Here is a 16,244-nt window from a genome sequence, read left to right as displayed (position 1 = left end):
CATGTGTTCCTATCGCTGTCAACAACGCTTCCGGTACTATTTTGACCCCTGCAGTGCACAATTCCGGTCATGCGCACATCGCACCTTTCGAATAATGCAAGTCGTATATAGTGTTAGTGCAACCAGACGAGTCCCTGCGGTGGCCCACAAGTGCACTCCAAATTCCAAACGACACTCCCAATTCTAAACCTCACTCCGAATACTTAAACTTCACTCTCAATTCTTAAACCTCACTCCGAATTCGTAAACCTCACTCCGAATTCGTAAACCCCACTCCGAATTCGCAAACCTCACTCCGAATTCGTAAACCCCACTCCGAATTCGCAAACCTCACTCCGAATTGAAAAAGCTCACTCCGAATTCGTAAACCTCACTCCGAATTCATATTTAAACCCCGTTCACTGCCGTATAAAGTCGCAAGGTACTGGAACGAGTTATCAGGAAATTGAAATGCATCATGGGTACAGTTTACGTCCTCCTGCCATCTTTTCCCAAGGAATTCGAAGCGGCATGTTTTGCTCAAACTGTGGACATAAACGTGAAGACACCGGCAGTTTTTGCTCGAATTGTGGGCATAATATCGTCACAAATTGTGACAAAGGTATGTAGGTCTTATTTTTAGTGCTTTTGTAGCGACAACTCATCAGATCAGCAAGGAGATTGAGTTTTGGATAACACCACAGATCTAGTTCGACATCAGTTATTGAGTTTTGGCAGGCTTTTTTGCTGTAGTGTAAACGGTTTCAAAATTCTAGCTTAATTTGCTCAAGCTGTAGACAGTAATGTGAACTTGACTGAGCTTTATTTTGTTTTTATTTGTTTTCAACAAACAACAGCACTGCAGTATGTGAAGCCACAACTTAACCTTAGCCTGCCTGGTCCCTCTACATCACCAGCCTCAGGTAAGGGACCGATCGCTTATTATGTTGCAGAGGGGCGGTGTTCTTATAGTGGGGGATACAATTTAAAAAATCTTGTGAATGCAGGAGGTACATTTGAAGGAAGCAACTGCAGAATACCCCGCCACCCAATTGCATCTCCCTCAATTTCTTATAGAATGAAGCTTAATCAAAGAAAGGAATCTGCAATCTGCGAATGAGCAATAAGGTGGTGCACAAAAGTTGTTTGACACCTAGTAAAGTTGTGCTTCTTTTGCAAGATTACATGGAGTTTCCTTTCTATAAAAAGGGTGTAGTGTGTTAAGTGCATTATCCTTGCCTGGTTAGCAGCCACATACAGTTGCTTTTAGTGAAAACAATTGATGGAATATTTAATTTTTCCCACAGCGGCATACTCCAGTTTCAACCAACCTGGTCCCAGTACAAATGCACAAGGTACATTATTATCCAGAGAATATTTGGGTTAAATTGTCACAGTCCTAGTGTATTTCCAGAACATATCCTCACCCCACACCCACACCCATACCCACACCCTCTTCTCATAGGGTTTCATACTGTAAAAAAGTGTTTTCACAGTCATGCACAAGTCTTGATATAGTAATACAATCTTGTAAATTTTTGTTTTCAATTTCAAACACATTGTGTCCTTCAAGAAAAGCAAGTGAGATAGTGAGTGTTTGTGTAAAATGTCTAGCATTCTTCTGTCATTTTAACATGACAACAAAGAACTGTGTTTGTAAAATTGACATCCATTTTGCCCAAAAAAGGTTACAAATCACAACATCACCCCATATCAATTATAAATATGCATAAAATGTAGTGTTTAAGGTTTTGAGCATAGGGATGATGTGATTTAACGAATGCATAACATGAAGAATTTTGTATTTTATCTTTGCATTGACACAACACAATACAATACAATACAATACAATAAATTTTATTTCATGTCGGTTACAAATTGAATGGAAACATTAGCTTTACAGCTATTCTCCGACTGTATAAGGACAAAAACATATCTACGATAATGCAATATTACACTTGAAGTCTAGTAAAAAAAAAAAAAAAAAAAATCTACAAAGAGTAAACAAAAACACGAAATCTATTAAGATAACAATTTAGAAAAAAGAGAAAAAAGTTTTTTTGGGAAATGTGCAGAATGCTATACCTAAATCAACTGTGAAAAACAGACAATTTTACATACAATGCTCAATGATACAGTTATATAAACAATGTAAACACAGACTTAGCAACACAGACTTGTGTTTTAACTTTATAATTAGTACCACCAGTGTGAGCGCTGGCGGTACTCATGGTTTTACCCCCGACCCGTCTCGTACGGCTGCGCCGGCTACGCCGGCTCCGCATTCTGGCGCCGGATACAAGTCACCGTTACCACTTCTCCTCCTAGACCACAAGAGCCAAAGACCCCATCTCTTGGAATTAGGTCACATAGAGCGCATTCTCAACGAATTAAGCCAGGCTTTACAAAGCCGGTGACCTAAAAATGGCGGACGTACATGAAAGAAAAACCGCCTAATCTTTTAATAGTCTCTCCACCTCTCACACGCCTCCCCACACGTCGTCCCTGCGGGGTACAGTAATTAAATCTCGGCTCCGAACATTAATATTTCCGTGAATATCTCTGGTGATATTATCTCCGTAGATAGTCGATTCATTGCTGCTCTACGGGCCAAATTATTCCTTTTTCGTCTCTGTTTTCAAAGATAATAGAACAGAAGAGCTTTTTTCCTTCGATCGCCTTCAGCCGCCATGCTTTCTTCACCACGAGTTTAACTGATGAGCATGCGCACTTAATATTTCTCAGGTAGCTTCCACATGGCGAACAGAGACGAGATTTAATTACTGTACCCCGCAGGGACGACGTGTGGAGAGGCGGAGAGACTATTAAAAGATTAGGCGGTTTTTCTTTCATGTACGTCCGCCATTTTTAGGTCACCGGCTTTGTAAAGCCTGGCTTAATTCGTTGAGAATGCACTCATATAATCTCAACTTGATCCCCGTGCATTTTGGTGTCTGTCGGTGCATTTGCCTAGGCGTGCATCCGTCGCAGTGCACCCTTGTCAAAATTTTTGAAAATCAAATGCTAGATATCTCCAAACCAAAGGGGTTATGGAAAAAATTATTATAGATAACCTTCCAAAAGTCATATGTGAAGATTTCAAATATGACCTTAGATTTGACCTTTGACCTTTATTTCAAGATAAAATCTTCAAAAATTTGGTAAAAATAGCAATTTTTTGGGCAAAAAAAAAAAAATTGCTTGAGCCAATTTTCAGAAACTACACAGACCTAAGCTCTCATATTATAGTGAGGGGTTACAATCAGGTATCCCTTACATCTTAGTGAGTTTAAGGTCAATCAGTGCATTTTTACGGGAGAGGTAGCCATTAGATGCCAAAACTAAAAATTCTCTCTAATTGTGGAACCATAAATGCTAGAGACCTCTGGTTTGTATATATATATTATATCAAAAGTGCAATGTTGCAATATTCAATGGTGAAAATAAAAATGTGGAATACTCCAAAACTAGCCGAGATGTGGCCATAGTTACTATAGAACATGAGTAGGAAGTCATATATTGGCAATATTTCTGTGACCTTGAATTTGACCTTTGACCTTCTTTTCATCATGAACTGAACATTGCAAATTTTCCTACCCTTAAACATCAAAATCTAGAAAAGATGCGCCCATAGTTACTATTGAACTTGAATAGGAAGTCATATATTGGCAATCATTGTCTGCCCATGAATTTGACCTTTGACCTACTTATTACCATAAGCTGCACTTAACAATCTTTCCAGCCAATATATTTACTGTTGAACTTGTTAGTGAACTTGAATAGAAAGTTGTATATTAGCAGTGTCAATGCGACCTTGAATTGGTTTTAGTCCTGACCTGTCATGTTTACCAGCTCCATATTCTCAGCTTCCATGTCACCGTTACAAACCTACAGCTCGTATCCCATTTTGGTTTTCCCAGCAGATGCGCTTATTCCAGCTGGTGGTACAATAACTGGAGGCGGTAACGCCTCTCTGATCCTCTAGGTATCCTTGCAATAATAATAATTATCTGCACAAAAATGGAAAAAAGTTTCCAAAATGTTTATGTCTATACACATTTATATAACACCCACACTAAAACTCTTTATGTAGATGACCATGAAATTCTGTAATCCTGGATAAAGATCTGCCTCACAGACCAATAGACATCACATTTTAATATAATTTTAATACTCAACCCCAAGTATTTATCACCTTGCATTATTGAACCATTTATATTTTATTGGATTCAAAGAATTACAAAAACAAAAAACTTTTTTCAGGTAGAACACCATCAACAGTGAAGTCATTTAGTGAATTCAGAAAATCCAAGGGAAAAGAATGGAAAACCATGGTGTCCAAGAAACAAGTTGAGGAGGAAAAAGAAGTCCAAATTATGATAGGCATGATGTACTTTTGTGAAAAGGAGATGCGCCTCAAACCCAAGAGAGGGAAGCGTATTGCTTTGTCAGTGTCAAATAAAGCACCCTGCAGTGTCATCCTGGAGAAGGCAATGGACAAATTCAAGGCTTACCACAGTGATATTTTTGACACCAAGGAAGACTATGTGTTACTTCTAGAAAATGGGGAGGAAGCCCAGTTCATTCCGGGATCATGCCCGAAAGAGTTCTTTTCATTAAAGCGCTATAAAGAGGACCTGGGAAAGGATTATGCCAAGATTGTCCTGTACTTGTGCCGTCTGAGCGACTTCTTAATTAACACAGATGATGATGAAGAGGATGAAAAGGAAGAAAAAGTTCCCTTTCATGAAAGCTCAGCACCCAAAAAGAGAAAAACAGAACCAACTGTGGAAATTGAAGAGGTCAACACTACATATGAATCAGATGAAGCCATGGCTAGAGAATTACAAAAGAAGCTTGACGAGGAAAGTAATGAAGATCTTACTGCTTCTACGTTTGATTTTCCAAGTCTACAGAAAACCACCATAGCCCATGAGGATACTGCAAGTGTAGTGCGTGAAATGCATAAGAATGTCAAGCAAGATGGTGATTTTTTCATCATTACTCGCCGAGGAGCACCACTTCCAAGAATAATTTCCCTTTGGCAACGGCAAGCATGCAAGTCTTGTCCAGAGAATGTCCTAAGAATACAATATTCTGGGGAAAACGGTATTGATACAGGCGCATTGTCCCAAGAATTTTTCTCAAGTGTTGTTTTGGACATTGGGAAATCGATGTTCCCTGATGGAGCACCCATTAAATCCATATACAATGTTCAAAATAAAAGCTTTCAAACATGCGGTGAAATTGTCACAGCTTCATTAGCACAGGGTGGTCCTCCTCCATCGTTTTTAGATGAGTCTGTGTATGAATTGATGCTAACACTGGAAGTCAACCTTGACCAACTTGATGCTGAAACACATTTCACTCCTAACGTCAAGGAACTCTTTGAACAAATAAGAAACTGTGATTCATTTGATGATAGCTTGAGAGACGCAATTTTAGACCATGGATACACTGGCCCATTAGACAAGACCCATCAAGATGACATTATTGGAACTATTCAAGTGAGCATAATAAGCAAGCGCTTACTCTACTTGAGAGAATTCTGCGAGGGGCTCAAAAAGTGCAATGTGTATGCTCTCGTTTAAGATAATGCTGCCCTCTGCAAGGACCTGTTTGTGCGAAATACAAGTGGTCCTGTGGATTCAGATTATGTTTTTTCACTGGTTTCACCATATTATTCTGCAGAAGGAACATCTAGACGGGAGCTTGAGGAGGCAGTCATGGACAATTTTCAAGATTTCTTATCAACTGTGGAAGATAACATCACGGGCTACACAGAAGCACTAGCTTGGAATGAGAAGGACACCATTACAGATGAAAATGACATTCTGGAAAATAAGAAGTATCAGGCTGTGGACGTGAGTCCAGCCGCAGTTCTTGGCTGGTTAACAGGACAAAAACATCGCCCTGTAAATGGAGAACCGCTTAATATAACAGCACATTTCGATCACGATTGCAAGGAGAGAAATCCCGAGCACACCATCTGCTTTCCTCAAGTTGGAGCATGTAGCAGGGAAATTACATTTCCTGTGGCACACATGACTGACGTGAAAGAGTTTGAACATGTATTCCTTCTGGCTCTTTGCAAAAGTGGTGCATTTTCAAATGCATGAAGCTCCTAGCTCCACAATTGATTACAAAATATTGTGAACTTGTAGATTAAAGTTTTATCAGGGAGGTGGGATGGTTTTATCCAACAAGGTATCATTAAGTTCTATTTGTGTTGTTCCTTCCAATATTTCAACTTTGTCTTGTCAAACACCAGAAAACCTTAAAAAGCATTCAAAGAATTTCATGTTACAGTTCAGTAATGACGTTTTGTTTTGTTGTTGCCTAGTAATTAATTTTCAATTGGCCATTAAATGAGATTACATAAAACACTCAGGGAGATTTCCCTGTAAAAGTCTCATAGGTTTAGCTCTTAACTGTGTCACATAATTAGGATTTGGTGATAATTATGCAGGTAAATGTTGTTTAATATTGCAAATAAGTTCACAAAAAATTTGTGTTACGCAAACATTAATGCTATAGATGAATAACAGTGCCTTATTATTCTCAAACTCATTGGGGTTATTTATATCATGTTAATACAGCTAGATTAAAAGTTTGAATAGCAGCTTTATTGGAATTTTTTGTTATGTTTTATTTTAAATTTTTTAAAAATTATTTTTCAAATACTAGCGTCTTCAAGATGTGACTTTTAACTCCCATCCACCAGAAGTGCTGTGCATTTTCTGTATTTCCACATGAGCAGTTGCATTGGTTTTTATGTTTTTAAACATTATGTAATATTATTTTATGCACTGTCATCATTTTTCACATATTGGGGTTTTCATTATGTGAATTTGAACTCTCACATATGGTCCTGAAACTAATTTTTTTCACCATGTTACCTGTTGCGGATGATTAAAACTATTTGTTTTGGCCAAAAATTGAATTTTCCTGGAGTAAACTTACCAATGGTTAATGTATCAATTTCTACATTCAAAGTTAGTCCCTGAATTTTACTAAAAAGTTTTTTTTTCTTTCTTTTTTTTTTTTTTAAAGAGATTATTACAGAGTATAGCCATCTATGGAGGTCTCGTGGTCTGATGACAAGCTCAGATATCAAAATAATAGATATTACTGCCTTTTTTGTGCTAAAACAGAATATATTATATTTCTTGTTAAACAATTATTATCCCTAGTGTTGATTGTGCTCTTATTAACATTATTTATTGTTGTATCAAAATTGACAAAATGACTTATTTTCTGCATCTTTTTAAGGTGTGAAGACCTTTACTAGCCACATTTGTAATTTTCCCTTGGGTATAAGTTCAATGCTGTAAATTCAATTAAGATTCAAGTGGCCATTAAATGAGATTACGTAAAACACACTTGTTGATACGTAAACTCCAATAGGTTAAGTTCTCTGCCAGATCAGTGTCCATAATAAGGAAGCAGTGATAATTTATGCAGGTAAATATTGTTTAATATTGCAAACAAGTTTTCAAAAAAATATATATATTTTGTGTAGTGCCATCATTAATGCTATATATGAATGACAGTGCTTTATCTATCCTCAAACTCAATGGGGTTATTCATACCATGTTAATACAGCAAGATTGAAAGTTTGAACAGCAGCTTTATTGGAATATTTTTTTTTCAAACACTGGCATTTACATGTCTAGAAACATTTGAATAAGCATTAAATGTTGAGTGTGTAAGATGGGATTAACAGTTTAAGTGTACCATTATGTTTCAAGAGCAATAATATTGAAAGAAATGTAAGTTCTTGAAGAATGACATCAGTTGAAGTTGTTCTGGCAGAGTTGGCATGTTTAAGGAAACAAGTTACATGTTCAGGTACTAGCTGTCTTTTTGCACTTACTTGTATGTTTGTGGGTTTTAAGGTTCAGTTTGGTAATCTTAACCTTTTCAATGGTTCTGAATTCAGTACGAGTTCTAAACTTGACTAAATTGTATTTTAAAAACCTAAGAGTTGTTATGATAGAAAAAAACTAAGAATACTATGAACATATTAAAGTAGTAAAAACTGTTCATTTTGGCCAAAAAAAAAGAATTTTCCTGGGGTTAACAACAATTGTCTAAGACTTACCAATGTATAATGAATCCATTCCCACATTCAAATTTAGTTCATGGTTTTTTATGTACGGACGTAGTCTGTATGCACTGTCATGATTTTCATTATGTGAACTCTCGTGGTCCTGAAAGTAATCTTATGGCAGGGGCGGATTGAGACCGTCTCCTGGGCCTTTTGGAAGATGGTCAGATTTTAATGTTTGCATTGACAAGTATTTCTTTTTTGTTAGAAGACCATCAAAAAAAAAAGGACACATCAACAAAGATAATTTGGAATGCTGTCAGAAACCTCTCCTAGCTGTTCGTGTGTTGATTGACAGCATTATTTATTGCATCAAAATTGACAAAATGACCTATTTTCTGCATCTTTATTTTCTGTTTTTTGTCTGTACATTTGACAGCTTTGCTATATGAAGCTAATATGAAGATTGCATTTGTGTTTCTCTAAAGTAGAAAAAAAAATAGAAAAGTTACATAATATATAACAAAAGACAAGCATGTTCTGTTATACAAAAGAATTGTTAGTTTGTAGCCCAGATTCTGTATCTAAAACTGCATGTGATGTTAAAAGTTGGCCTTCAGGAATAAAAATAATTTTACCAATAAAATTAAATTAATGTAACACACTGATATCAGACAACCGATCAAAACGCTTTCTACAAAAGTTTAGTTAACCCATGCCACCTGATCTAATTGCATTCCTAGAATACCACACCTTACATTGCTTGACACACAAACTGATAAGAAAAGTTCTTCAAATAATTTCCAAATTACACAAAAATGCTTACATTTACAAAGGGACTGCCAAAGCCACAGCATATGCCTTTGTACAACTGAGGAAAAAATGACCCATGACTATAACATTTCAAGGTGGGAATGATTTCTTGTTTTAATTATGTCATACCACCTGACTATGTGGTTGCATCCCGCTTGACCCCAAGAAAACTTAACGGAAGTTTGGTTGACTGACAGTGAAGGGAAACCATTCAAATCTTCCAATTGGCCAATCAGACACGTTTGCCCCACATACAGGAACGATTTTAATAGTATAGATTTAAAAAGGAGTGTATCATCTGAAATCCGATCTTCAATACAATTCAAATAAATGTGAGTTAGGGCAGGTGAGTCTGACACTGAAATAGTCAACGGGATGCAAACCTATAAAGATTATGGTACAAATCTAAGGCTTCCTGCCAGTTTTGGGGGTTGGAAAGTCCTGCAGTTTGAAAGGCATACTGAAAATACTCCTGGTATTCATTGGTGCTCTCTGCAAGGGGAAGGTAATTCTCTGTGATATAGTCACACTGCTGTGCACTGACAGGAGCAAGAAAGTCCTCAGTATTGCGCAGTTCAGGTAGGTAAAACTCATTGGGTCTTCCTTTTACAGTGTCGTGGCGTGACTCTCTTATGTAGCGGCTGTTCCAGTGTTCTTTTACGTTATCCAAATCTTGCTGAATCAGTCCGGAAAAACAAAACCACAAGCACTCCATCTGTAGTTCATTGCCAGTAGTAAAGACTTGTTGTTCCAGTAAGTCCTTGAAAAAGTTTATCCACCAAGTAGTTAAGTGTTGTCTTAGGTACGACCACCACCCTTCTATTCGCTGGTTATGAGGTGAGGTTCCATAAATATGTGCCAGATCATTGCCAATGAAATAGCATTGTGCTGCTGCTACAAGGCCGTTTTCAGTGCCACAGTCAGTTCTAACCTTCGTGGGACATCCTCCGTATTCCTTCACAGCATCCATATAATATCTCCCGATCACTACGGGATTATTGTTCGTTCTATCCAATCTTAACCATATTATCTTTCGGCTGTAACCGTCAATACAGCCATGGATTGGGAAACCGTCAGGTTTCAATTTGTCATACCCATCAATATGCCAACAGTAGTTAGGCCCTGGATTAGTGTAAACTCTTCTCTTGAGCTTCCGCCTTCATCTTCTTTCGCACCCTTCAGGGTCCATTTCCTGTAAGCATGTCGCCACTGCTTGCCTCGACACCTGATAACCCTCACGGCGCAAAGTATGCCACATGCTCCTGTACCCCTTTAAGCAACCAGGCCCATCTAACTCCTCCTGTATTCTAGCTCTGATATCCTGGTCATTTAAATCCAATAGGTTCCGTCGTCGAAGGCCAAGTGACTTGAATCTCTCCTTGAGTGTTCGCAGGCTCATTTCTGTTCCGTGGTATTTCAGCAAAAAGCACAGAATAACCTCATACTTGTATCCTTCGTTGAAATAATATTTCAGTGCTAGGGTTTCTTCATCAAGTTCAGCACCACAGGTGGCACAAAATTTACTGTAAAGCGTCACTGTTGCTGTGCAAACTTCACATTTTAGTGACTTTGTTGTCGAGTTTGCCGCCGCCATCTTGTAAATGTAACTGTACATGTATATGCCGCCCTAGCCTCGCTTTGAAAATCTGGGTCAAAGCATGCATAATTTTTGAGAAGAGCATATACCCGTGATACATTTCGAAAAAACTCGGCCCAGTCCCTGGCGAGAGAGAGTGTGTGTATGTGTGTGTGTTTAATTGTGAAAAATACTGAAAATAGCTGGAGAAGTCAATTGACCTTGTGACGTAAACTGTTGGTTTATTTTTGTAAGGTATGTATCACGCAAACCAAAATGTATAACACAATTCGCACTGTTTGCTAAAACTCTCTCGAACCTTTCACTGGAAGCGCCCAGCTAAAAAAAATTATTTGTCCCAGACGAATTACTGTTTCATAAGATTTCTCGAAGAGAACTTTGATGAGAATTGGCATAGTGGAATTGGGAGTGAGCTTTTTCAATTCGGAGTGAGGTTTACGAATTCGGAGTGAGGTTTGCGAATTCGGAGTGGGGTTTACGAATTCGGAGTGAGGTTTGCGAATTCGGAGTGGGGTTTACGAATTCGGAGTGAGGTTTACGAATTCGGAGTGAGGTTTAAGAATTGAGAGTGAAGTTTAAGTATTTGGAGTGAGGTTTAGAATTGGGAATGTCGTTTGGAATTTGGAGTGCACTTGTGGGCCACCGTACGTCCCAATTCCATTGTTACCAAAAGTCAATGCAGAACTAGAACGTATGGAAAAGGCAGGTGTTATTGAGAAAGTAACTGAGCCGGTTGAGTGGTGTGCACCCATGGTGCCAGTTGTGAAACCTAATGGTGATGTGCGCATATGTGTAGATTTGAGGCGTTTGAATGAGTCAGTTGTACGAGAGAAATACTTGATCCCTACTAAAGAGGAAGTACTTAGTCAACTTGCAGGTGCATCATTTTTTAGTAGTCTAGATGCTGCAAGTGGTTTCTATTAGTGTGAGTTGGATAGTGATAGTAGTAAACTTACTACATTTCTCTCACCGAAGGGACAGTTTTGTTTCAAAAGACTACCATTTGGGGTGACTTCAGCTCCAGAAATATTTTATCGGAAAATGTGTGAAATACTTGAGGGTCTAGATGGTGTTGTAGTGTATCTAGATGACATTTTAGTCTTTGGCAAGAGTGTAGAGGAACATGACAAAAGACTTACTAAAGTCTTAAACAGACTGGACGAGAAGGGTCTGAAACTCAACATGCAGAAATGTAAGTTGCGAAAATCAGAGTTGAATTTCCTTGGCCAAAATATCAGTGCGTCTGGTATTGGTATTGATAAGTCCCGAGTACAGTCAATACAAGACTTCGAAGTACCAAGTAATGTGTCAGAGCTCAAGCGTGTCCTAGGAAGCTCAAGCGTGACCTGGGGAGTCACCTGAGTGAGCTTTCTGAGAAGCTTCATCCCTTGAATGAACTTCTACGTTCAGATGTTCAGTGGCACTGGGGTTCCGATCAGGATAGTGCTTTTAAGGAGGTAAAACGGTTAGTTTCCTCAGCCCCAGTCCTTGCATTTTATGATCCATCCTTACCTACAGTGGTTTCAGCAGATGCCAGTAGTTATGGATTAGGTGGTGCACTCATGCAGTATCATGGTAATGTACTTAAGCCAGTAGCATACTGTTCGCGAACACTTTCTGAAGCCGAACGTGGTTATGCCCAAATTGAAAAAGAATGTTTAGCTGTAGTTTGGGTATCAGAGAAATTTGATCGCTATTTGCGAGGCATGGAGTATGAACTGTTCACCTTACGTTGTCAGAGACTGCTAATGCGATTGATGAGGTATTCACCCAAAGCAGTGTATGTCCCTGGGAAACAGTTGTTAATAGCTGATACTTTGTCACGTGCTCCAAGTTCCAGTGACACATCAGACAAAACAATGTTGACACCACAAGATATTGATGCTTATATCAATAATGTAGAGTCATGCTGGCCAGCTTCTGATGAGAAATTATCAGAGATTAGAAATGTTTCATCTGTTGATGATGAAATATCTACTGTTTATCAGTATACATTGAATGGATGGCCCAAGTATGTAGATTCAGTAAATCCAGTCGCACAGAAATTTTACAGTGCCAGAGCACATTTGTCAGTGCATGATGGATTGTTAGTTTATGATGACCGTATTGTCATACCAAGAAAAATGAGGTCAAATATGTTGGAAAGGCTTCATAGTGGTCACCAAGGTCCTACAAAGTGTAGGCAGAGAGCACAAAGTAGTATATGGTGGCCTGGTATTAGTCGAGATATTGACAGTTTAGTCAGTAAGTGTGAACATTGTCAGATTCACAAGCCGTCAGCTCGAAAAAGAACCAATGAAATCAACTCCCCTCCCCGATAGGCCATGGCAAATGTTCGGGGCAGATTTGTTGGATCACAAAGGAAAGAGTTTCTTAGTTGTGAGTGATTATTATTCGAGATACATTGAACTAGTGCATTTGTCAAGCACCACTAGTTTTGCAGTGATTGCAAAGTTGAAGAATATCTTTGCCAGGTTTGGTATACCTGAGGTGTTCATTACTGATAATGGACCACAATTTGTTTCTGAGAAATTCAGTGAGTTTTCTCAAGAGTACGGATTCACTCATACAACTTCAAGCCCGCATTACCCACAGGCTAATGGGCATGTAGAAAGGGCGGTACAAGTTTGTAAAAAGATTCTTAGTCAGTCAGATCCAATGTTAGGTTTATTAGCATATAGGTCAACTCCACACTCAACAACTGGGTATTCACCAGCTCAATTGTTGATGGGAAGAAAGCTGAGAAATACTGTTCCCTGTCTTCCAAAGATACTAGAACCGAAATGGCCTAATAGTGAACAAGTCAGGTTCAAAGACGAGTTAGCAAAGAGTTATCATCAGATACATTATAATGATGGGCATGGGGTAGTTAGAGCTCCTGAGTTAAGGCCACTAATAGTAAAAGGACCAAAGTCATAGAAACAAAGCCCTGGGCTTATAAGTTTTTATAAAAAATTAAAACAAACTTCCCAAAAGGCCAATTAAAGACGGGGATTAAGTACAGTGTCCAACGGATGACGCTCTGGCGCCAATTTGAGGGGAAAAATGCCGTTTTCGGTATTGGGATTTTCTCTATAACCAAGACAGCTATTCAAGTGATTCAAAAGGCCTCATAAAGCTGGGTGAAAGCACTACAGCGGGGTACCAGGGAATTGTCTTAAACTATTTACTTTTGATTTTATCATCTTTTACGTTAAATCAGCCCATATTTCAATGGGTTATTCACTTTAAAAGGCGATAACTTTCAAACAAACAATTTCCTCTTAAACCCCTGATATCATGCTGTAGTCCACATTCCTAACAACAATAGGTGCAACTTTTGTAACGATCGGTTGCTCAGATAGTGAGATATACTTGGCAGCGATTCACTTATCTCGTCAATATAGAAAGCTGTTAAAACAGCCAAAAACGTTCACAGGTTGGTTAACAGGGCTTATTAGTCAAATGCTTAGCTGGCAAATTTACCTGTTATCGGTTATACGATCAGATGGAACCATTGCTTATTGTCATCTAAAAATATTTTGTTTGGGTGCTTTGAAGGGGCAGAAAATCGTGCTTTTGTTACATTTTCTGACCACTCGTTAGGCATGTAAGCGTGCCGCCATTTTGATTGACAGCTCTGGAGAGGGCCCTAGCCTAGTGATGCCCAGTAGGGTGTCAAGGATATGTAGAAGGAAGCGCTAACAAAGGCGATCACGTTTAACCGCAATTAAGAGGTGTGAAGTTGCATTTGAAAGTTTCAATGGCTCTTCCTCGGCAAACGAGTAATTTTACCTGAGAGATTCCTTCTTTGTTATCGGCAAAGTGATCAGATAAAACTGTCTGTCGAGAGCAAGTGGCCGTCACTTGTGTTAATAAGAGTTTTTTGACGGGTAACGCTGCAGGATTATTTTGCACAGCACTTGGTAATCGTCAGATCAACGGAAAAATCCAGTGATTACTTCAGAGCGGTCTCTCTCAAAATGCCAGCTAAGATAAAGGGGAGACGCTCAGCTGCACAAGATTCAGCGGTAAAAGTGGCTGAGAGAAGGCTTTTGCATAAATATTTTATTTTTACACACATGACACTTAGACCCTATTTGCTTTTTACCTGCTAGTCTTGACTATTTTCGGTGTCTTTTTGTGATTTTCATTTTTGGACACATTTTGAACTCTTTTTGAAATTGTTTTTCTCCAAACATTGTAAAATGCAAAGCAGCAAACGTGTTTTTATTTCTATTGTTTTAATCATGCTGTCAACCCTTGCTTGGATTTCTCTCGTTTGGCCATTCACATCACAATTTTTCGCGCGTCTCTCAAGCTCCATGATATCATATCTTGGAGAATAAAAATTTATTTTGTCAACATTATATTTACCTTTTGCAAACGGCGACCAACAATCATTTCCGGTTTCGTAACATGTCGCAGATACGCTCGCCGATATATATCGCAAAACATAAGAGTTAGGCTAAAAGTATCCTTTTTAGCGTTTTTTTAAATTTATTTATCGATTTTTCTTTCATTTGTCAATTGATTTAGGCGATTCGATTAACTCTTTCACCCATTTATTAGGTATACAGAAATCAGTTATCCGACTGAACAAATAGGGCCGGTTTTCCCCAACCGCCACGCATAGGCCCTACTCTCTTTCAAAATTTTCTTTCTTTCCTCTGGAAATGGACTTTTAACACGAACTTTTCTCTTCCCCATAGTATACTAGCTAGACTTCTTCGCTGCTAAGCTGATGTAAGACTTATGACCTATTACCGCACACGTAATCGGCTTATAACTCATTAACTGTGCTCCGACCCCCTCATGGCAACGGCCCTTAGTAACAGAGGCGTGGCTTAGTTGTCAGCCTGACTGGGGCGCGTGCCGGTTGAAAAACTCATCAAAAGACACATTTTGCGATCCAAATTCATAAAAGTTATTACATCCAACGTTAGATACTTTTTTGATTAATATAAACACACAAAAAACTCAAAAACATGATTTTAAGCGTATTTAACCCCATCACCGGCCTTAAAGTCAGGAGATTTTGTTAGAATTAAAACTGACAAAGAAAAGCTGTGGAGTGAGGTTCCTGCTCAGGTTGTGGGAAAAGCAGATACTCCAAGGTCACATGTGGTGAAAACGAGTGAGGGTGTAGAACTCCGTAGAAATCGGAGACATTTTTAAATGTCTGATGACAGCTAGTATATTTTTAAGAAATGTTTTCTTTTCCAAACAAAGTGTGAATTCTTAGGAAAGTCTATCAGCAGAGAAGGTGTTGGTATAACTGAGAGTAAGATTGAGTGTGTTAGAAAGTGGCCAGTACCTATAAGCAAAAAGGAAGTTGAAGCATTCCTTGGTTTCATCAATTATCATAGAGATCATATTCCTCAATTTGCTGATAAAACTGCTTGTTTGTATGAGTTGACAGGGAATAAATTGTTTTCAATTGGTCAGATGAACATCAAATAGCATTTGAAAGTTTAAAACAAGAGTTAACAACTGCCCCTTGTTTAGCCTTTCCTTTGTCTGAAGGTGAATTTATACTTGATACAGATGCATCATATTCATGTATAGGAGCAGAACTTTCACAGATACAACATAGTGAAGAGAAGGTTATTGCTTATGGAAGTAAAATTATGTCACCTATACAGCGGCGTTATTGTACAACTAGAAAAGAGCTCTTGGCTGTTGTAAACTTCTGTAGACAATATAAACATTATTTGTTGGGAAGAAAGTTCAGAATCCGAACAGATCATCATAGTTTAGTGTGGTTGTTGGGATTTAAAAACCCAGATGGTCAGTTAGCAAGATGGTTAGAAGAATTATCTCAGT

At 38.4% G+C, this 16,244-nt stretch overlaps 1 protein-coding gene and 1 long non-coding RNA gene across 2 annotated transcripts in view; one reads left to right on the top strand and one right to left on the bottom strand.

The window, feature by feature from the left end:
• Window positions 1-16,244, bottom strand: part of LOC147764427 (uncharacterized) — a 34,138-nt gene that overhangs the window by 9,541 nt on the left and 8,353 nt on the right. The window lies entirely within an intron of this gene.
• LOC147764428 (uncharacterized) lies at window positions 446-7,143 on the top strand. Its single transcript, XM_086999716.1, has 4 exons — window positions 446-601; window positions 837-902; window positions 1,287-1,334; window positions 4,243-7,143. Exons 1-4 carry the CDS (start codon window positions 451-453, stop codon window positions 5,568-5,570), a joined length of 1,593 nt encoding a protein of 530 aa, XP_086855842.1. The 5' UTR covers window positions 446-450; the 3' UTR covers window positions 5,571-7,143.

This window comes from Lingula anatina, chromosome 1, assembly GCF_051362555.1.
Source record: "Lingula anatina isolate TDL-2025a chromosome 1, LinAna3.0, whole genome shotgun sequence".
Taxonomy (NCBI): domain Eukaryota; kingdom Metazoa; phylum Brachiopoda; class Lingulata; order Lingulida; family Lingulidae; genus Lingula; species Lingula anatina.
This window is presented reverse-complemented; position numbering and strand designations above follow the sequence as displayed.